Source organism: Kockovaella imperatae, assembly GCF_002102565.1.
Source record: "Kockovaella imperatae strain NRRL Y-17943 chromosome Unknown BD324scaffold_13, whole genome shotgun sequence".
NCBI lineage: Eukaryota > Fungi > Basidiomycota > Tremellomycetes > Tremellales > Cuniculitremaceae > Kockovaella > Kockovaella imperatae.
The window spans coordinates 166,284-185,760 of record NW_019028953.1 but is presented as its reverse complement, the minus strand read 5'-3'; the positions used below and the strand labels follow the sequence as shown (position 1 = coordinate 185,760).

General features: G+C 52.1%; 9 protein-coding genes across 9 annotated transcripts; 4 read left to right on the top strand and 5 right to left on the bottom strand.

Moving 5' to 3' along the window:
- Positions 1 to 655: 655 nt before the first annotated feature.
- BD324DRAFT_127711 (hypothetical protein) lies at positions 656 to 1,308 on the top strand. The gene has a single exon (XM_022011979.1). The coding sequence runs from the start codon at positions 854 to 856 to the stop codon at positions 1,193 to 1,195; it is 342 nt and encodes a 113-aa protein (XP_021868944.1). The 5' UTR covers positions 656 to 853; the 3' UTR covers positions 1,196 to 1,308.
- An 832-nt stretch (positions 1,309 to 2,140) lies between these two features.
- BD324DRAFT_634550 (hypothetical protein) lies at positions 2,141 to 2,845 on the top strand (the record flags this gene model as incomplete). The annotated part of the gene is made up of 2 exons (XM_022016742.1): positions 2,141 to 2,371; positions 2,419 to 2,845. Coding segments are annotated over exons 1-2 (268 nt in total), but the record flags the coding sequence as incomplete, so codon positions are not given.
- Positions 2,846 to 3,557: 712 nt separating this feature from the next.
- BD324DRAFT_127383 (hypothetical protein) lies at positions 3,558 to 5,081 on the bottom strand. The gene is made up of 10 exons (XM_022011978.1): positions 4,987 to 5,081; positions 4,808 to 4,908; positions 4,671 to 4,747; positions 4,564 to 4,621; positions 4,424 to 4,514; positions 4,197 to 4,364; positions 4,085 to 4,136; positions 3,980 to 4,019; positions 3,821 to 3,919; positions 3,558 to 3,768 (listed from the first exon to the last, which is right to left on the bottom strand). Exons 2-10 carry the CDS (start codon positions 4,810 to 4,812, stop codon positions 3,741 to 3,743), a joined length of 618 nt encoding a protein of 205 aa, XP_021868942.1. The 5' UTR covers positions 4,813 to 4,908; positions 4,987 to 5,081; the 3' UTR covers positions 3,558 to 3,740.
- Positions 5,082 to 5,183: 102 nt separating this feature from the next.
- On the bottom strand, positions 5,184 to 7,088 carry BD324DRAFT_634526 (hypothetical protein). The gene is made up of 12 exons (XM_022016741.1): positions 6,895 to 7,088; positions 6,774 to 6,842; positions 6,637 to 6,734; positions 6,514 to 6,590; positions 6,421 to 6,475; positions 6,296 to 6,377; positions 6,096 to 6,245; positions 5,995 to 6,049; positions 5,901 to 5,940; positions 5,752 to 5,850; positions 5,660 to 5,711; positions 5,184 to 5,598 (listed from the first exon to the last, which is right to left on the bottom strand). Exons 1-11 carry the CDS (start codon positions 6,916 to 6,918, stop codon positions 5,678 to 5,680), a joined length of 783 nt encoding a protein of 260 aa, XP_021868941.1. The 5' UTR covers positions 6,919 to 7,088; the 3' UTR covers positions 5,184 to 5,598; positions 5,660 to 5,677.
- Positions 7,089 to 7,224: 136 nt separating this feature from the next.
- Positions 7,225 to 11,988, top strand: BD324DRAFT_634516 (peptidase family C54-domain-containing protein). The gene is made up of 7 exons (XM_022016740.1): positions 7,225 to 7,517; positions 7,621 to 9,285; positions 9,334 to 9,651; positions 9,700 to 9,922; positions 9,967 to 10,225; positions 10,275 to 10,985; positions 11,043 to 11,988. The coding sequence occupies exons 2-7, from the start codon at positions 7,659 to 7,661 to the stop codon at positions 11,670 to 11,672; spliced, it is 3,768 nt and encodes a 1,255-aa protein (XP_021868940.1). The 5' UTR covers positions 7,225 to 7,517; positions 7,621 to 7,658; the 3' UTR covers positions 11,673 to 11,988.
- A 114-nt stretch (positions 11,989 to 12,102) lies between these two features.
- Positions 12,103 to 12,910, bottom strand: BD324DRAFT_652959 (hypothetical protein; the record flags this gene model as incomplete). Its single annotated transcript, XM_022018585.1, has 4 exons — positions 12,103 to 12,344; positions 12,410 to 12,472; positions 12,555 to 12,770; positions 12,820 to 12,910. The coding sequence occupies 4 exons, from the start codon at positions 12,908 to 12,910 to the stop codon at positions 12,103 to 12,105; spliced, it is 612 nt and encodes a 203-aa protein (XP_021868939.1).
- Positions 12,911 to 13,544: 634 nt separating this feature from the next.
- Positions 13,545 to 15,840, bottom strand: BD324DRAFT_634510 (hypothetical protein). Its single transcript, XM_022016739.1, has 4 exons — positions 15,129 to 15,840; positions 15,000 to 15,033; positions 14,894 to 14,934; positions 13,545 to 14,765 (listed from the first exon to the last, which is right to left on the bottom strand). Exons 1-4 carry the CDS (start codon positions 15,672 to 15,674, stop codon positions 13,884 to 13,886), a joined length of 1,503 nt encoding a protein of 500 aa, XP_021868938.1. The 5' UTR covers positions 15,675 to 15,840; the 3' UTR covers positions 13,545 to 13,883.
- A 143-nt stretch (positions 15,841 to 15,983) lies between these two features.
- BD324DRAFT_634507 (GrpE-domain-containing protein) lies at positions 15,984 to 16,986 on the top strand. The gene is made up of 2 exons (XM_022016738.1): positions 15,984 to 16,333; positions 16,400 to 16,986. Exons 1-2 carry the CDS (start codon positions 16,061 to 16,063, stop codon positions 16,850 to 16,852), a joined length of 726 nt encoding a protein of 241 aa, XP_021868937.1. The 5' UTR covers positions 15,984 to 16,060; the 3' UTR covers positions 16,853 to 16,986.
- An 84-nt stretch (positions 16,987 to 17,070) lies between these two features.
- Positions 17,071 to 19,322, bottom strand: BD324DRAFT_652956 (S-adenosyl-L-methionine-dependent methyltransferase; the record flags this gene model as incomplete). Its single annotated transcript, XM_022018584.1, has 9 exons — positions 17,071 to 17,232; positions 17,285 to 17,419; positions 17,468 to 17,642; positions 17,692 to 17,757; positions 17,795 to 17,922; positions 17,966 to 18,375; positions 18,415 to 18,497; positions 18,553 to 18,631; positions 18,695 to 19,322. The coding sequence occupies 9 exons, from the start codon at positions 19,320 to 19,322 to the stop codon at positions 17,071 to 17,073; spliced, it is 1,866 nt and encodes a 621-aa protein (XP_021868936.1).
- Positions 19,323 to 19,477: the final 155 nt, after the last annotated feature.

Genomic DNA, 19,477 nt, shown 5'->3' with positions numbered 1-19,477 from the left:
ATCTCGGGTCAGAAGTACGTCAATACCCTTTCCACCTCCATCCCAATTGATCGCTTCATCGTCTCCGCCACGGCCACGTACCCCTGCCTCCCCTTCCCCTTGTAATGACCTTTTTTCCACCTCGGTCAGACCCGATGAGATGACACACTTTGGTTCGTACCCTTTCCATCGCACTTTCTACTTCTTTGGGAGCCCATGAATATTACAGTGTGGCTAAAACGACGGGTACTTGGCGGGTAAGAAAAAGGTCACAATGGGTCACGGGATGACAACCAACGGAAATGGGATCTGCTTGTATCCACCACACATACATACGTGGCACCACACTACCAGATTTAGAACCCGATTGAAGGCCGTCGTCGAGTCTGATTCCCTGAGAACAGACTCCACGTACCCTGATCCTCGACCCGTATCACTGCGGATAGGGCGTGGCAAAAGGTCTCACCACCCTCTTTAGTTGTGGAGCGGAGCGTAGATCAATTCGGGACATGTCGTCCGAAGTCGGATGCATCAGAGACGAGACAATGAGCTATTCCACAAGTCCCGCTCCATCCCATTTCTGAGCCATCATGGCCCTGTCCCGCTCGATGGTCGGCCAGACTGGGCAACTCGCTCTAAATCTTATATTTCCAATGGGGACAACGAGCCACTGACATTGCCGACATTCCACTCTTGGATAAGTGGGAGGTGATCATTGTATGCCACTTTAAGAATGGGGCATGATCACTGCGCAACATGACGGATGGGCGGGCTTCTGATTTGGGCTTGCGGCGGAACACAAAAGCGTCTGGTGCTAAGATAGTCCGTTTTTTCGCCGTCTCGATCTAACTCATCCGAACATGACCAAACTGTAATGATGATGGCTTTTGGGACACCGCTAAAAACAAGTGTTGGCTTGGTGCACCCCTACTTCCCGGACTGCGGGCCCAGTCAAACACGGGGACCGCCCCGCCTAGTTCATAGCACCTGCTGCGGGATGACGTCCCCCCAGTTGCAATGTCCCCAAGGCTACAATTGTGACATGGTTCGTCGCTGTCATCCTCGCGATCGAATCAAACTCTACAGCACGGGGACTGTCTTTTGGGCCTCAAAGATGCCGCAGTATAGTGTCAGGGGGGACGACGGAGTAGTCACCGTTATCTCTGTACCTTGGCGCAGTTTGGAAATCTTGGCGGAAACAGGCCTACGTTGCTAGACCCCCTCTCCCGAGTCTTGGTTTCGCGGGCAGCTGAGGTGAATGACGGGAGTGGCGGAGACTAAACAGTAGAGGAGGAAGAAGGGAAAGGAAAAAATTGTGATCGAATTGGCCAATTCCACAGTCAGTCAGATGAGAAGTGGCGGAGGTTGGAAAAAGTAATACAATACAATACAATACAATACAATCTCGGGTTTTGTAAAAGGTCCACCCCCTTGCTCCTCGATGCGCCAAGGTACAGTGAGTGACCTGTGGGCTTTAGCAAAAAGTGTGTGTCCTGCTTTGTTCAGTACCCTCATCTCGGCATCAAACGTCGGCATGACATTTTTGTTATACTCAAACTCATAGTTTTAGCAACAAAGGGGCAATTCGTTCAGAACACGCAGACACTCTGATCCCTGTGTAACACACAGAACCCTCAGATCTGGGAAGGTGGAAAGCCCCATCGTTTCAGGAACAGGGTGGCGGTTTCGTCGGGCAAGGTGCTAACGTACGCCTTGGTCGTTATGGACATTGCACGGGCTTATACTCCGAATGCATACGTGGCGTGGCACTACGCCCGTCGCATTGCGATGCTGAAACGGCACAGTAGGCCCACAATTCACAATGGGTCGAATCCAAGAGAATCTTGCAGTAGCCTGAAGAGGGGAGTGTGGCGCCATAGGACCAATCATATGGAACGGGGGACAGAACCACAGGTTCTACCCCCTCCTTGCCCGCGTCCCTATCTGAAAGGCTTCCGCCCCGGCGTCGTATCTGTCCGAACAGAGGGGGAGTTGTCCGAAAGGAGAAGCGCAAGACAAGTTCGTTCAGCCCATCCTAATCTTAGCTTGGACGGAAACAAACTAAAAATCAGTTAGTTATACATTTATTAAGTTCCACAACGAGACAACGCAATTGCAATCCGTGTAACATGGGACAATGGTAGTACGATTGTATGAAAGTATACTGTAGCGAGAGAGTATCCGCCACTTGAATCATTCAGAGTCGTACTGTATTGTGCTGATCACGGTGAAGTATAACCTTGCTGTACGAGGAATGGCGTTGCGAACGTTTGGTACTATAGCTGCGGACCCCTCCTTTTTCCTTTCTCGCGTCTCCCTCATCGTCATGATTACGGTCGAATCAAACTGCACGGCCGTCTTCGGACCCCCTGCTTTAGATCAATACGCTATGGTGAATCGCGCGACTGATGCGGCCGAGATCTCAAGACTAATGCCCAGGCGGAGACGGGGTTCTTCGTTGCTGCCAGTCTTTTCGGGCAAGCTAGTGGCGGATCAGCCTTTCTGGCCCTTGGAACTGTTGGCGTTTTGGTCGTTGATCTAGACGCCATCGGGCGAGTGTACGCTTTGATCTAGTCGACCGGGAAAAGCTTTTTCCGTTGGCCAAATGCAGATCAAGAGGGCGTTTGTGTCCACGTCGACTGTTAGCTAAGGTCCAATGACATACATGTCAGTCCCCCTATTCGCTTCCGCTTCCAACATGATCACGAGCACAGCCTTGATCGCTTTCCGCAAGATGAAGATCAAGATTCAGATTAAATCTCGCAGACCTGATAATAGAGTTGAGAGGGGGGAATGTCATCGTCATCTGATTCGACCATATTAGATACGGTATCGAGATTAAGTTCAGAACGGACCGATTGCATGAGATTTAGTTACATGGAAAGAGGCTCGGATCGGCTATTGAGTTGTCTATCGATGAGGATCGGAGAGATTCCGTCGAGCGCTCCGGAGCGAGGAGACACTGCGGCGCAGGTTGGCGAGCGGATCTCACTCACCTCTCTAACGAGATCAGAGCTTTCCCAATGTAGAGGACTTATGGATGACAACCAGTGATATCAGCAATCGTCCCGCGCAATCGGATACAGATCCGAGATTGCAGTTGATGACCCGCAACGTGACGATGAGAGCGGCTGCTGCCTCGTCCCAGTATAGACTTGGCGGGAATAGCCTTTGGATCCGTAGATCTGCGCCGCGCCGTCACGCAAGCTTCGTATGCCAAACGATGCGTGGGAGTATCCCAACAGGCTGACTGTGCTGCGTAGGGTGACTCTGATCTCAGTCGGCATAGTATTGTTCCCCTTATTCGACCCCGGTGGAACACCTTCAGACATATTGGTACTCGCCCCATGGGTCATGATGAAGTTGACTATAGCCTGACTTCCAGAGCTTGCCATGGAGAGCCCATAGGAAATGTGCTGGACGAAGAGGCATCACGATCACTGCTTGGATGGGCGAGTCTGATGACGAGAGGTGGTCGGAATCAGATGTCTTTCAAGGAGCACCAACTGATCGGGTGTACGGCAGAAAGATTGATCGACATTTGAGAACGGTACTGCGTCTATGACCAGAGGTGGGGCTGCGTCGCCGCCTTGCCATTCGTGTCTAGCTTCAAGACACTGCTTCCACATCCACGCCAAGGTAATGCTGCACAACACCAACATTGGACCTGGGATGTGCATTGTCCTCGGCCCTATAATCTATTCGTACAGTCTTTCAAGCGGTTCAATTTGGGGATATCTACGTCCGACAGAATCCGCCTCTCACTGTCCAGACCTCCATTGCTTGCCTCTGTAAGAGCCATATTAGATTCCAAATCTTGAAGCATGACGCCTGCACTCACAATGTGGTCAATTGACCGCCTGCATCCATCAGCTTGTTCGTAATAGCGACATCGTACAGCCAATCAGGATTTCGAGCGGCCCCGAACCACGCGTATTTGCTAGTAATCGGTGTCAGGATAGGCAGATCGCACTAGGCAAGGGTACGAGCGGACGCTTACACGATCCAGTCGGTCGAGTCCATCCACTGTCTCGTTTGAGCTGAGGATCCATGTCAGTCGTGGCGGTAAGATTCTGGGGAGAGAGGTGGGGAGATGGAAGCTCACTCATGAAGGCGGAAACTTGATTGTCCGGAGGTGTAGTCTTGGTCTCCCAGCTCTGAGCAAGAGATATCAGCTGTCTTCGTTCTCCATCGCTGTCAATGATGAAGGAGCTCACAAAACAGGCGTACTCTGTCACTGCAATGGGCAGCCCAAACTCCACATGGTACGCGTTGACTTGATCTTGGAAGCTTTTCAGAGTCAAGCCATAGACGTGAATGGCGAGGTAGTCAGGCGCATAGCGGCATCCGTCGAGCCCGTTAGGACAGATGGCTCCGAAGAATCTCTTGTGAGTAAAGATGTCAACGAAGCTGTGGGGTCTAGTTGACGTAGAAGGGGACCCACATGGAGCCAGTCCTTGTCGCCTGCGACGGCGGGCGACCAAAGCTTCGCACTGGGATTTGCGTGCTTGAGAGAGTCGTACATTGTCTTCCATCTGGTGAGGGCGTCAGCGAACTCCTGCGGAGAGAAGGAGTATCACACACTGGCCGGCAGCTACGATGGGGTCGACAGGGACCGACACACCCGTACTGGAGTGCAGGTCTAAGTAGTCTCAGCATCAAAGCCATGTGTGCAGAGAAATTCCGCTCACCGGGCTCATTCCATCCCATGATCTCCGTCCAGCCAGCGTTCAGCTTGTCGGCATTTGAGAACATGGCGTTGTCGAATCTGGTTGACCATCATCGTCAGCGGAAGGACGATAGCCGGCCGTCATAGATAGGCACTCGCATCATCGGGATGAATTGGGCATCCACAGTCGCAGGGGTCGCATCGGAAGGAAAGATGATTGTTCCGTAATTCTTGTTCCAGTCAAACCACCAGGACAAGCTCTGAGAGCTGCGTCAGATTGTGGACTGTCAGACATTCCTAAACAGAGATTGGAACCGAAGACTCAAGTTGAAACTTACCGAGCCTGATCCGAAGAATTGCTCCACGGGTTCTGCAGACTTCTCCTGTACAAGCAGCTGACTCCTGCCTGGAAAAAAAGGAAGTCAGCACCGATTACTGCCACAATGGTGGAACCACCAACAAGACTCACCTTTCCATTGCGTGCACGAGCAGTAAGGTTATGCGCTGTCATCTTGATTGGATTCCCAAGAGTCCCCGAGGCTAGCACAAGCAGCGTCCCAAGAGCAGGAGCGAAGGGAGTCATGATGATCGTTCGCTCGCTCGCCGGGTCAGTAAGCGAATGGATAGAGAGGGCAACGTATGTCAGCAAGACAGGTGGACGCTCAGCGTCGTTGGGGATCCGTCAGGCAAAGAGCTCTATTGCAGATAGATTCGACGGGTGACTTAATGAGATCCTCAGAAGCGCTTGAATGATATATGCCCAAGCATGCCAGGAGATGTCAATTAGGTCCCATACATGAGAGCGACGATCAGTATCCTTTGTCTGTTTCAAGGGTAGATCAATGGAGGGAGCTCTGACCCCTAACGTGATCAGCTCCTTGCTTGTTCCCTCCTTGTAACGTCCACGAGGGATGAGAGTTCGGGTGAGCTGGGAAGGCTTGGTATCAAAGCTGACTCAGGCGCCGCTTAGGTGTAAGGGTGTGTTTGGGACGAGAAAGGGTGCATACGTACGATCCGGATCTGCTCATCTTAAGCGTGTCCACAACTGACGTATTGATGCCCTCTAGGACAGATCAGATGCAAGTCGCTCATCATCTACTCACAGAGGGGTCAATCGTCCATCATCATCCATCAGCCGATTCAAAGGATGAACGCCATGCAGGTTCGCGGGGTTCCGACATGCGCCGAACCATGCGTAACGGCTGAAAGGGTCAGTTCTTGTTGCATGATGCTTCACGCCGACACCACTCACTAGATGTAAACCGTCTCATCGAGCCACTTAGTGGCCTGACCTGGAAAGAGCATCAGAGGCTACCATACCGAACGCCGCGGTCGTCGTGTCTCACCCATGAAGTCGTGCACTTGCTGTACGTCTCGTGGAGGGGGAGCGCCAGAAAAGCTCTGCATGACGCTCTAAGCATGGCTCTGCTGTGATGCTTATGCTCACCGTCATCGCGAATTCAGTGATGATGATGGGGAGGTGAAACGTTTTCCAGTAAACCTCTACTCGCTCCTGCAAGTTGACAAAGGTCGTTGTGTAGACATGGATTGCGAGGTAGTCGGGCTTTGTATCTGGTGGAATGAGCTTGAAAAAGGTCTGATGCTCATCAGCTGACACTACTGCAATTGGCTCGGACGGATAAGCACCTCCAGCCACTGGATATCGTGGGCTACCGCAGGCGAGGCGAGTTTCACCCCCGGCTTTCGATCCCTTGCGAGCCTGATCCAGCTGAGAAAGGTTTAGAGAATGAATCAAGTTCGGTCCTCCTCACGCCTCGACGGCAGTCTCGACTGAAGTTTGCACAGCGACTGATGCGTCGTGATGGTCTATCGACCTCAGCATTGGAACAAGGGCCTCGACTCACCTGGCTCGTTAAAGCCTAACACCAATCGATGTCCGTCTTGCAGCTCAACACCATTGTCCAGGTAGTCTGGGGCGAAACTGTCCCATCAAGTATGTACTTGTACCCTTATGGCTCGCGACTCACATCATGGGCACGAACTCGGCATCGATTGTCAATCCTGGCTTCGTTTCTGGTAACAACGAGTCATAGTTCTTGTTCCAATTGTAGTGCCAGGAGAGATTCTATGGCGAGAGTAAACGAGGTTCAGAGACGAAGCTCACAGAGTTTTGCGGGAAGAACTCGAGAACGGGATCTGACGAGCGCTCTTGTATAGGCCAGCTGATGCCTGCCTTATAGGATATGAGCGCGCCTTAGCATGTCAAGAATAAGAACCCATCTCACCTTACCTGACCTCTTTAGTTTCATAGTGAAGTCAGATGAGGAGTGCTTGTCGGCCGAGATCAAAAAAGATCAGTCGCGACTTGAGTGAGATGAGGGTGTCCCTTCTTCCGATAGCATCGCAAGTGTCCATTGAAGTCTGACTGGCCACAATGGTTTGAAGCTCGTTGCTATGACAATGCATGATTCCAGTCGCCCATCAGAGGATGTATGCATATGAAGCTTGATGAGAAGAGCGTGATAGCATGCTCTTTTCTGACGTGTCAATAATTTCACCCCCGCACCTGCTTATCATCAAGAGCCGTCCGTCGTGCGTGCTATGCATTGTGTGAGCCGACCGCCAGCTGTCGATAGACGTTCGCGCTGTCATTGACGACATGTTTAGGTACATCTAACGACCCGGGAGTGCATCAGCAAGGGAACAATATACGAAGATAAGAACGATCCAGCCGACACAAGCTCCTCCCATAGCAGACCAGCCTATAACCAACTCTGCTGCTTCTTCTCGTGCTCGGTTCCCGGCATCTCAATCTCATCATTATCAACAAGTGCACATCACGCGGAGACCGGCCTTGGATCTTGGGAAGGTCGTTGTACGGGCATGGACCGCTCCTGAATCACTAGGAGTGAGTGCTAATTCACAAGCTTGTTATCGTTGGTCCCAGCACTGCTTCATGATTGTGCTTCCGAGTCATGATGGTGGCAAAGCTGACGGATATCATCATGCAGATTCGACTGTCAGTTCATAGCCTCTTAGCAGCCTGAGCATGACAATGTCTCCTGGTGACATCTGCAACGACAGTCGGTCGTCTGTTGATTCGAGGGAGTCTGACCCATCCGTCTCTGGAGTGTCCTCACATTCGCACCCGGCTTACCGTCACCACCCAACAGCTTTAGCTTCCTCCTCCAGACTTCCAAACCTTCCTGCTCCTCCTCCACCTGATCGTCTACCGCCTCCGAAAGGCCGAAGCGTCAAGGATGCGGGCCACAGGTTCAAGCTGGGGAAGAAGAAATCACGCACGGCTGCATCCATGCCCGCCGAAGGGAGATCATCTTCTATAAACGATGAGGAATGGACGTTTGAAGGCGGCGGTGTCGGTAGCTACAATGGTGGATCTATACCGACAATATCGACCAGTAGAGCTAGCATAGATGGGTTCAGCTCTCGTGGCGGCGAACCGGGACCGATGTTTGATTCTCAATTGACAGAGGTACCGGCAAGAGAGAAGAAGATGTCGAAAGGAAGAGGATTGGCTAAGAAGACCTCGAGGCTCTTCATGCGGGACAAAGATAGGGATCGGTCCACGGAAAAATCGGGAAGTGGTCACAATGGCGGTACCTATGTGGAGAGCGCTTCGTCTACCGGAGCCATCACACCTGAATCTCAGTCATCTCTCAACCTCCCAGGTAGTAACAGTCGACAAACGTCTTACTCGTCAGTGATGTCTGGAGAGTCGACCCATTCGCACCTCTCCAACGGATCCTCATCACGTCGTTTTGGAGCCCTCACCCGACCGATGACTGCACATCCGAACGCTCGTTCCGGCGCAAGTCATTCTCGACGCCTCTCGCAAGACTCACATTCCTCTTGGCAAGCTAGATCTGGACGATCCTCAACATCAACTTACGATTCTCCAATCGAGGGCAACCATCTTCCAATACCACCACGTCAGCACTCGAACCTATCCGCTTCGGTCCCTGGACTATCACGGAATGCTCTCCCACAGCCTGTCCTCTCTCCGCCTTCTGAAACGGCGCACACACTGCCGTCTCGTATGTCCATGTGGTTCTCACACCTTATGCCGTCTTCTTCTGCCAATTCTGGATCAACAGGACCATCTGAGATGGGTGTGGTTAATGGCGGGGCAGGGTACACCTCGTCACCTCCACGTAAGGGTCCCTCTGTCGCCGCGACCTTTCTCAATGCCGCCAGGCAAAAGGCCGTGGATGGAGTTCGAAATCTCTTGGATAGCGAGGCCCAACCGGATAGGTGTCCTGATCCCATTTGGCTCATGGGCCAAGGACACCTGGGTTACAGACCTGTCACGCCGCTCGGATCCCCAGCATATGAGAACGCGAATCTGATGGAGAATCTCGATGATGAGCCAAAGACGGCAAGATCAGCCAATTCGGTGACCAAAGCTTCCCCGAGCAAGAATGATCAAGCCTCTCTCAAATCTGCTGAAGGGCGTAAGAGGGACAAGACTCAGCCTACTTCTCCATCGACCAATAAAGGGTATTCGAATCTGTTCTCAGGGTCTAATACCTCATTGACATTACCCGCTGCTACGTCGCCAGGCAGGCAGACAGACGAGAAAAGGACAGTGGCAGAAAGTCCAAGCAAGGGTCGCAAGGCAAAGGTGGAAAAGGAGGTCGTCAAGTGGCCGGAGCAGTGTAAGTGGACCGATTACCGTTACCAAGAATATCATTGATTAGGACCAGTCTACGATGATTTCAGATCGATCGTATGGTGTACATATCGCTCTCAGTATGCTCCCATTCTCTCCCTGCCTCCCAATCTCCTGGTCCCATCTCCAGGCCCTTATTTTTCAGCTTTTGGTCCTCCGATAGACGCTACTGCTTCTTTGCCCGCCATTCCCAATCATCCACCGATCTCTGGGCCTCGAACATCTTCTTCTCCTTGGAGCTGGACCAGGTCAGAAGAGAGAGGTTTAACGAGTGATGCGGGGTGGGGGTGCATGTTGAGAACGGGTCAGAGTCTGCTGGCAAATGCCTTGATTCATCTGCATCTCGGTCGAGGTACGTTTAGTGTTTCTCTGAATCTGTTCAAGCTGATTTTGTTTGCAGATTGGCGACTTCCATCATCCAGGCCGTCCTCCAGGCCAGAATCACCGAGCCAAGTTGCCGCGTTAAAGAGCTATGCGACTTACATCCAGGTGGTCTCTTGGTTCTTGGACGACCCTTCTCCGTTGTCACCATTTTCCGTCCATCGCATGGCGTTGATTGGCAAGGAGCTCGGAAAAGAGGTTGGAGAATGGTTCGGTCCCAGTACCGCTGCCGGAGCTTTGAAGTGAGCGAAGTCCTAAAAATCGTTGGATGCTCATGCAATAATAGGACACTCACCAACTCGTTTCCACTCTGTGGTACGGCTGTAGCCACAGCGACGGATAGTATCGTCTATCGTTCTGAAGTCTTCGCTGCATCTAGTCTGCTATCTGAAGGTTGGACGGAGCAAGACGCCACGGCCAGCCCCTCTCGAAGCACAACCAGCCGCAAATCAAATACCGTTTGGGGCGACAAGGCTGTGTTGATCCTCATTGGCATAAGGCTAGGGCTGGACGGCGTGAATCCGATCTACTATGATAGTATCAAGGTGGGTCAGGATGTCATGAATTCTGGCAGCGGGGTTGACGGACTTCCAGGCGCTATTCACTTTCCCCCAATCTGTCGGAATAGCTGGAGGCAGACCATCATCGTCATACTACTTTGTCGCATGCCAGGCAAACTCCCTTTTCTATCTCGATCCCCACTTCACACGGCCTGCCATTCCACTGGTGACACCGCCCGCTCCATCATCCAAAGACCGGGCAGCGCCTAGCCTGGCGTCCAGCCTCATTTCCGAGTCTGTGAAGACGAATCCGGCTCCTGCCCCGCCACACTCACTAGACGTGATCAATGTGGACGATGTTCCAAGCGATGATTCCGAAAGCGATACGTCCTCGCCTTCACATCGAACACGTCGAGACGTCTCATCACCAGCCGCGAAACGCCTGTCAGCACATAAAAGGGATCTCTCCATTCACTCCATGACCAAAACAACACCAACGACCCATCGTCGGACCTCTTCAGATCCGTTCGGTTCGTCCAAAGTGGCTACTGCTGCGAGCCCTCAACACTCGGTCAACTCGTCGTCCGTAACTTCTGGATCGCCGAGGCAGACAAAGGCAAAAAATCCTACTCTTGATGCTCAGGATCTCTGGTACGCCTCAGCTTACACCGAAGCTCAGATGAAGACTTTTCATTGTGAAAAGGTCAGAAAGATGCCTTTGTCCGGCTTGGATCCGAGTATGTTACTTGGTTTCTTAGTCAAGGATGAGGCAGACCTTGAGGATTTCTGTATGCGAGCCGCCAAGGTAAGTCGGGGTGTGGTGTTCCATGATTCGTGACGGTGCTGAGGGATGTCCACATAGCTACCACAGAAGATCTTTACCGTTCAGGATGCACCGCCAACCTGGGATGACGATGAACTCGATTCGGTCTCTGAGCCTGAGGAGTACCATGACCACGAGCTGGAACCCGAGATGGACGATCTAGCGCAGGGCGTAGCTTCAAGCCGCTTTAGTCCTGACTTCGCAGTTGACGACGACAATATGTCGCCAATTACCGTCTCGGCGCGTGATTTGCCTCACCGCCGAGCAGATGTAGACCCTAGGCGGGGGAGTCTGCCCTCCAATGAGCCCGTTTCTGAGAAGCCTCAGAGCGCAGCCGATGAAGATTGGGATAAGGGTAGTGGGAGAGGAGATTCCGCTCCGTCAACACCACCATCGGGTTTTACAGTTCGGCCTTTGAACGACGGGAAGGCTCTGGCGGGGGCTTCTGAGTCAAGATCCTCGGAGCGACCGACGATATCTAGTACCCAGTCCGAGACTGATTCTTGGGTTGGCATACCGGGTCACAGGGAAGCAGATCAGTTGGCGAGGACAGTGACACCTCCTCCGCCTGGCGCATTATTTGATGATCCGGAAACTCCCACACTGGAGAGAGCGGCGGCAGAACCGTTGTCGGCTGCGAAGAAACAACATATCTCAGAAAACACCTAGCTCGATCTTGAGCGGAAGACTTGATCGCGGGAGGAGACCAAGAGGACACCTATTCCCCCTGTACCTGGACGAGCGTGGAGGATGGTGCGAGTAAGGACGATGGCGAGTAGTGATTCACGGGGGGAAAGATCAACAAAGGGGAGTCAAAGGCGAGGCACAGCAAGGTCGAAGCACGAAACGAAATCTGTACGACCTTTGATGACGCGACGAACATGACGTTCGAGTCGGAACTCATCAACTAGCGACTGTAAGCATTCTTGTAAACTTGGGATCATGCAGGTTGTATTTGCGCAGGGGTATGCATCCCAGTCGCGAGAGATATACTAGGAGCTCTGTACAGCGTGACAGAGCCACGACAGACAGGAACAAGCACGGGATCCGGAAGGGAAGGCTTGTACGACCTTGTCTTGGGATGAGCCGTCACGATGAACTACTTCTTCAGATCCTGCACACTCCCTAACAAGCCTTTCTCACAAGAGACCAAGTCGTCAACCTCATCCTCTGCGAGCCTGATAGAGGGTTCCCAATGACCTGCACGTTCACGCCAGAAAGACCATCTGAGCAATTCTCCAGGGCCAGAACGGATGGCGTAGAGGAGGATGGAGAATACGAGATGTACTTGAAGCGTCGTGACCGCTGCGATGGCCAACATGTAGGAGACGGGGATCATCCCTGAGGAAGGGATCCGTGAGCAAGCTGACGATCCTTGGATTGTACACGATAACAGATCAACTTACAGAGGCCCGCTGTATTTCCTATAACAACGCTTTTGATCAATGCACTCGTTGGTCCAGCATAAGCTGCGGAAGGACGAGGGGATCAGCATGGAGGATTTTTCGGTCTCGCCAAGGCAGCTTGCAACATTGGGGAGGTTTATCTCACCGATCCAAGCTCCAAAGATGATTGAATTTAGGATCCATTCAGCAGCGGTACTGATGAACAAGGCTCCAGAGCCTTCATTGACTTTTGCTTGTCCCATGGAGCCAGAGTCGGCCTCTTCGAAAAGGACAAAAATCGTCCATAAGAGGGTGTGAAAGAGAATGGCAGAGGAAGCGCGAAGGGCGGACTGAGTATCCTCATCTGCTGCGAGGTTCGGAGCTGAACAGTGTGAGTTGAAGAAAAAAAGCTGTCAGTAGGCTAGGCTCACCCGATATGAGGAGAAAATGACCAAGAACTAGGAGGGATGACACGAGCACAGCTCGAATCGTCAGTCGGAGACCTTGAAACTGGTTCGTCATGATCGTCGGTGGGTGGTCTCTTGGAAGATGGAGCTGAGCACAGTGCAGGAGTAAGGATGTCTGGATCTATGGCAAAGGCTCCAAGGGATGCGAAGGACGTCTAGCACGGTGACAATGCTCAAGCTCAACGCTCTAGGCAGATGAGGTGTTGACAGGTCAAAGCGTTGATGATCAAGGAGAGACGGAGGAGAGGGGGAAATAAGACGGTCAGTAAGATGGCTATTGTTCGCGGCCCATATGGCCTCCCTCTGTTGAAACGCGTCTCTTGGCCATGACAATGAGGGAATGTGTTGAGTAGAAAACGGGGCAGATTGTGCTAGACTAGGTCCTGCAAAGGACACACCCACACACAAGGGGGGAAGGAAGGTCGATGCACAGTCCTTTGAAGAAAGGATGGGTTTGTACTATCTCAGCAACGATGGCGAGACTGTTGCTCGTCAATCGATCAACCGGCGAAGCACCTTATCGTAGTCAGCAATGTCATTGCGAGAGGATAGATGGGGAGGAGAAGACAGAGAATGTCGATGACGGTCCCAGAGATACACCTAATTTGGCGGAACTCCTATTTTCCCGAGAAACCCCATTTTAGGTCAAGGAGCCAACCTATACTGAGCAAGCACCATGCGCCGCTACGGACCTTCTTCAACTGATTACATGGAATGTCTACATGGCTATGAAGCTATACTCGCCTGACAGGAGCTCTCCTCGCTTGCCATCCTGTCAAAGCGACGGAATGCAAAATTTTGAGAATGTCGAAAGGATCAAAGAGGACGGTCAAGGGAGTTTATGTACAACCAATTGGCCCAAAGAGGGGGGAGGGGGAGGATGAATTGACCAGACACTAGAATCACATGGACCACCTGCACCATCACTCCAGCTGTCCCGTCCCCATCCCACTGTGCGTATCCATTCTCTAAAGGCGTGCTTGTTCGAAAGCCAAGCCGTGCAACTCTTGACACTCTGCTTCTTTCGTCTACTGCCCTTCGTGGTATCCAGTCTGGCCGTAGACTTGGCTCTGTCCCCATTGATCCTGTCCATGTGGCGTATACGGATGATGAACGCCTTGATACTCTTGATATCCGCTGCCATCTCCGCCATCGCCGTGCATCCTCATTTCTGCAGGGAGTTGCACGTCGAATTCGTCCATTTGACCAGCGTTGGCAGCTGCAGCAGCCTGCATAGCCTGTTGAACCATGGCCATATCGACTTCGTTTTGATCATGGTTTTGGCTTGCAGTCATGAGTGTAGGGTCGATCGAAGAGTCATTCGCGTCATCGCGTTGCTCTTCACCGTGCTCGTTCTGCTGAGCGCCTGATCCGGAAGCCTCGACAAAGTTGAAAGACTCGTCGTGCTGCCCGTCGAAGAAAGATGAATCGTTTCCTACTCCATTATCGATACTCGTGTCGCCCATCGATAATTCCTCTTTGGCGCGGGGAGCATTTCGTCTCCTAGCTTGACCCACGTTGCGTCGAACTCGTTTCGGTGGAGGTGCACCATCGTGAACTCCAGGTGAAGACATGGATACCTTGACGCCGGGATGACCAGCCGCCAAAGCCTCGGCGGCCGCAGCTTTGTGCGCGGCCGTAGCAATGGCTTGATGCTCCTTTTGCGCTGCGGCGATCGCCTCCTCCTGTTTCATTCCTCTTCCCATGAATCCACCATTCTCAAAGCGCCAGAGGTGGTTCTGTCGTATACGCCATCCAGTGATACTGCCTTGGTTCAGTTTTTCATAATACATGTCGGCTCCTTTACGAGCGAGATAGGTCCGGACTCGGTGGGCAGAGCAACGACCCTCGTCGCCATCCCATTCGGCCGGATAGTGTTTTCGAATCCAGTTGACAATGTCGTTCGGTTTCTGCGAGGAGACAATGACAGTGAAGACAACAGGGCGCAGAGGAAGATGGAGTAAGGTGAGGAAACACGAGGAGAAACACAGCTGATCAGTACGTCTCGGACACGACAGACAGTACATGACGAACGCACCAATGGCCAATTATCATTTCCGTTGGACAACAACGCGCGACCTAGGAAAATGTTGAGTCAGCTCCCGGATCTAGTGATGCATCCCTCCGGGGACCCGTTCACTCACCTATGAACAGGTTGACACTGGCATTGGGGGGTGGCTATAGGTAGGTGCCACAAATGTGTCAGCATGTATGTGGTGGATTTTCAACAAGATGGCAGTATGGCAGTGCCACCTTTGACCAGATGGACTCACTGCCGGCCATTTGGTATCGACCTGAGTTGCATTGGCAGGCGCAATAGCCCGCATCAACTTTTGAGCGGGACTTCCGGGAGGTCCGCCTTCAGCCGTTGCTGCGTCCAGAGCCTCCAAATCAATCTCCTCGTTGTTTTCAAATTGATTCATTGAAAAATCTGCTGGCCTTGGATCCGGAGCCGACGCGATTGATTGTGTGATGCTCATTTGGTCTCCTGGACCAGGAGCTGACGATCCATTAGCTCTCCTATCTGTATTGGATCCAGATGAGGTATTGTTGGCGTTGGAAGGGGAAGTAGGACGGGGATGGGGAGGAGCAGGCAAGGCAGCAAGTTCCGGATCAATCATTGGATCGACAGTTGTATTGTCTTTCTCGTTCTTTAATCCATTCGAAGTGTTTGCGCCGGCCGCAGCCTTCTCAGCATATGTGGGCTGAGCAGCTGAATTTGACTCAGGTTCATCGGTAGCAGGAGCTGAATCAGGGGCAGAAGAAGCTGGAGGAGGATTGCTGGATGGAAGGTCGCGCCCCCGGGTCCGAGGGGACATTGTGAGAGGATGAACAGGCGGAAGGAGGGTGAGCAGGGGGTCACAGGGGATGAGAATGTCCAGGGTATCTATAGGGTGATATCCACTGCTGTTAGAGGCTACCACAGCCTTCTCGACCTCTGTATCTATGCGATTTGAGAATGTTGTATGAAGGGGAGAGAACGAGTGAATGGGTGAATTGTCGGAGTGGCGGTTCCTTCTGGAATAGGTAATTTGTCAAAATAGGCGCAGCTGTGAAAAGCAGATAGGCGCTGGAGTATTACGTAAATATCTGATCGCCTAGAATTTTCAGTCGGAAAAAGTCCTCAAGTACAATCGAGACGGAGGAGCATTCATACTTTTTGCTAACTCCTCTGCCCAACCCATTCAGCCATCTTTGAACCACGATGAGAACCTCAGCACTCCGATCGACCCTTGGGACGACCTTGTCACGGTCTCCAATCGTCTCTAGCCGGGCCGCCATTCCTCTTCCTCCCCGACCTTCCTCTCTTCTTGCCAACAGATTACCTCGTTCCTACTCTACAGCTTCGTCCGAGAGCAGTACATCCAAACCCGAGCAGTCAGAAGATGCAAAGAAGCAATCGGCAGACTCTCAAGGGAAACTACAGGAGGCAGAGGCTAAAGTCGTTGAATTGCAAGCCAAAATGGATGAGATGAAGGTGAGCACACGATCAGCCTTGTGGTGTGTCCCGGCCAGACCTTGGCTGACTGGAATTCGTTCAAAGAGTGACAGTCTGTATCGCCAAGCTGAAATCCAAACTCTCACTCGAAGAATAGGAGAAGAGAAGGCCAAGGCTTCCGAATTCGCCATCACTTCCTTTGCCCGTGGTTTATTATCAACCACTGATATCCTCACTACGGCTCTGAATCACGTCCCGAAACCCATCGAACCTGGTACCCCTCTCGCAGATCTCTTCAACGGAGTCACCATGACTCAAAAGGCGATGTACAAAACGTTTGAGGAACATGGAATGAAGAAGATGGCCGTGGAAAGAGGCACAGTCTTTGATCCAAACCTTCATGAAGCCACTTTTCACATTCCACCGACAGTCGCGGGTGAACGAGGCGACGGAAAGACCTGGGGAAAGGGAGAAGTCGTGGAAGTCACGAAGGAGGGCTGGACCATTGGCAGCCGAGTCTTACGGCCAGCTCAGGTTGGAATCACGCAACTGGAGTAGGGCTGTCAAGGACGTAGACGCAGAAAAAATGAGAATGACGGAAAACTAGGATCGATCGATTCCTCACTGTATCATTATCGAGGCATGTCTCTCGAAGTTCATTAATGACTACGCATCACAGCATATGCATTCACACTCCTCTTGTCAACATCACATGACAAAACCTATGCTGCAAGACATTCTCGCAAGGCATCGAGATAAGAACTGAGACACAGCTATTAACCCCTACGTCTCCGACTGTTCAGATCCTCCTCAAACTTGCGTCTCATACTGCGATCCACAACCTGCAGATAATAATTACCAGCTTCGCCTTTCCAGCTGACCCAGTCATTATAATAACGGTGCTGGGTCATTTTGACTATGGCATCGAACGAATCACACTGAGACACGAGTCAGCAAGCCAAGCAAATCTGATTGAGGTGGTGCACTCACATTGCTTTCGCTCATTTTGAAGGATTGAGAGACCAATGGTTGTAGTGATACAATGACAGCGCCGTCTTTGAGGTCCAGAAATAGGTGTGTTAGATCGACGTTGAGTGTGGAGGGGAAGACCTCGTTGTTTACGAGCTGAGCGCGACATCAGCAGACGCTTTGGGGAATCATGAATATACTGACAACCACATCTGCCTCTCTGAGGCGCTTCCCTACATTCGGGAGGAACCTGAAATCCCCCTCCTCCACTTCTACATCAAGGTTCCCATTCAGTGCCCACATGGACCATCGCCGTCTAACTTCACATAGCTGCAGACGAGCACAGTGGGCAGGAACCGGCAGCAGCTCGAAACCGTAGCTTGACATAGCGATGAGCCGCGCATCACCTCAGAGAGAAATCAGCTCACCTGCGACAACCCGCTTCCAGCGCGGCTTGAAGAACACAGTTCCCCACCCCACTACCAAGATCGACACTGAGGTGGTCAGCAAAGGTCAAATGCTGAAGCTCACAAGACAGAATTTGTGCCGAGCTTGGTTTGTTCGATAACTTTGCTCATGAATCTGTGACGCAGTTCGCCATACGAATCTTCCTTGGCGGTGATAGCACGAGCAACCTCGTCAGGATGTTTCGGATGATGCTGGAGGATATCAGCTTGATGCAAGCCGAGAGTAATGACTCACTTCTAGCTCATTAGCATACGGGCCGACGACTCTCGAGTACGCTTCGTCATGAACGCCATCGACCAAAGCTGACCAATCTTCCTTTCTCAATCTTGGACGAGTTTCCATCCACTTGGCGACAGAGCCATCCGCAATGATTGCCTCCATGGCTGTGTTGAACCTCTCCATGGCCCGCATGAAACCTGGTCCATCCCTTCTATTTGGTGCCATAGCTTTACGCAGTGCGTTGCCTATCGTTTCCGATGGTGCTTGAGATACTGGCGGCGTATGCAGGGCTCCATCGGGAGGGGGCGTGGCGGACGAATGGGGCGCGGGGGATGGTATTTGAGATATTGGCGTAGGTGCCTTCTCCAGATCGAGAGCGTCGACGATAGAGCCAAAAATGTGTTGATGAGATGGTGGAATGTAATCTGAGCGAGTCAGTGGATATAACATGGGTGTGCACGCACAGCTCAGGATGAGACTGAGGGCAGTTCTCAATTCAAGGATAGGAGCGTATTCGCCTTTTCGGTTTGGGGAGAGAAGTACGAAACTAGGGAACCAAACGTCAGTGAGACCTTCATATCGTATTGACTGCCATCGCCCACGTCTCTCGGCATCCAGAAGGATACAATAGATCAACTCGAGGCAAGGGTTCCTTGTTCTCGAAGCCTTCTTGCGGAAACCCTGATTTGCTCTGTATCAGTCTTCGCTCGGCCAGCAGGCATCTGTCAGCAAATTACCACTCACAAGGAATGTACTTCTCCAAGTCATTAGCTTTGCCCTGTAGACTGCCTTTAAATCCTCTCCTCTGGCCTCTCACGACCTCTTCGGAAGGAACGAAACCTGCCCAACCTCTACCCCATTCTCCCCTCTCATCGACTTGAGAGAAACACCATTGTTTCTCGGGTCCATAAGCGGCTTCGTCCAGCTCTGGTGTCTGCGTCTGACCCGATGGGGTACCATTGGTTCTGAACTTCTTCTTCTTAGGCGGGTCAAATGCGTCTTCCGAGGATTCTGAATCGGATCGAATAGGAGAAACGGTGCGAGACGGTGTCTTCGTATTGGATTTGGAGCGCTTCCCACTATGCTCCAACGATCTCCCGTGAGATGACGAGGTGATAGGTCGAGATGTACCCTTTGATTGATCGGATTTACGATGTGAGGACGATATGCTGTGGAGATGCTTTGATTTATGTATACCATTTGATGATGACTTGATTGGGGTACCTGTCGTCGATGAGCGTGATGGACCAGCACCATTAGCTGCGATAGGAGGAGGAGCAGGACGAGATGTTACAGGTTTTTTTGATCGAGCTACCACTGCTCCGTTCGATGAGGAGCTCAAAGGCGAATCTTGACCAAAGAAGGACATCATGGTGGCGAAGCGATGTCTCGAGTGGAGGTGGAAGATAACCGGGGGTGGGGTCCGGGTCGTGTCGCTTGTCACGCGAGTCGAGCGTAGAGGCTGGCGGTGGGACAGAGAAGCGAGACGTGGGCCGAACAGATGGGCTATGAGACACGAGAGTCAGA

Bases quoted from the DNA above. Each gene is read 5' to 3' on its own strand.
- BD324DRAFT_127711 (XM_022011979.1), top strand. From the start codon at position 854: ATGATGATGGCTTTTGGGACACCGCTAAAAACAAGTGTTGGCTTGGTG.
- BD324DRAFT_634516 (XM_022016740.1), top strand. From the start codon at position 7,659: ATGACAATGTCTCCTGGTGACATCTGCAACGACAGTCGGTCGTCTGTT. The intron at 9,286-9,333 runs GTAAGTGGACCG...GATTAGGACCAG, and splicing joins CGTCAAGTGGCCGGAGCAGT to TCTACGATGATTTCAGATCG. The intron at 9,652-9,699 runs GTACGTTTAGTG...TTTTGTTTGCAG, and splicing joins TCATCTGCATCTCGGTCGAG to ATTGGCGACTTCCATCATCC.
- BD324DRAFT_127383 (XM_022011978.1), bottom strand. The intron at 4,622-4,670 runs GTGAGCGGAATT...GAGACTACTTAG, and splicing joins CATGGGATGGAATGAGCCCG to ACCTGCACTCCAGTACGGGT. The intron at 4,137-4,196 runs GTGAGCTCCTTC...TCTCTTGCTCAG, and splicing joins TGACAGAGTACGCCTGTTTT to AGCTGGGAGACCAAGACTAC.
- BD324DRAFT_634526 (XM_022016741.1), bottom strand. From the start codon at position 6,918: ATGAAACTAAAGAGGTCAGGTAAG. The intron at 6,735-6,773 runs GTGAGCTTCGTC...CTCTCGCCATAG, and splicing joins AGTTCTTCCCGCAAAACTCT to AATCTCTCCTGGCACTACAA. The intron at 6,591-6,636 runs GTGAGTCGCGAG...TTGATGGGACAG, and splicing joins GCCGAGTTCGTGCCCATGAT to TTTCGCCCCAGACTACCTGG.
- BD324DRAFT_634507 (XM_022016738.1), top strand. From the start codon at position 16,061: ATGAGAACCTCAGCACTCCGATCGACCCTTGGGACGACCTTGTCACGG. The intron at 16,334-16,399 runs GTGAGCACACGA...ATTCGTTCAAAG, and splicing joins CCAAAATGGATGAGATGAAG to AGTGACAGTCTGTATCGCCA.
- BD324DRAFT_634510 (XM_022016739.1), bottom strand. From the start codon at position 15,674: ATGTCCCCTCGGACCCGGGGGCGCGACCTTCCATCCAGCAATCCTCCT. The intron at 15,034-15,128 runs GTGAGTCCATCT...ACCTACCTATAG, and splicing joins TCGATACCAAATGGCCGGCA to CCACCCCCCAATGCCAGTGT. The intron at 14,766-14,893 runs GTGCGTTCGTCA...GTCTCCTCGCAG, and splicing joins GAAATGATAATTGGCCATTG to AAACCGAACGACATTGTCAA.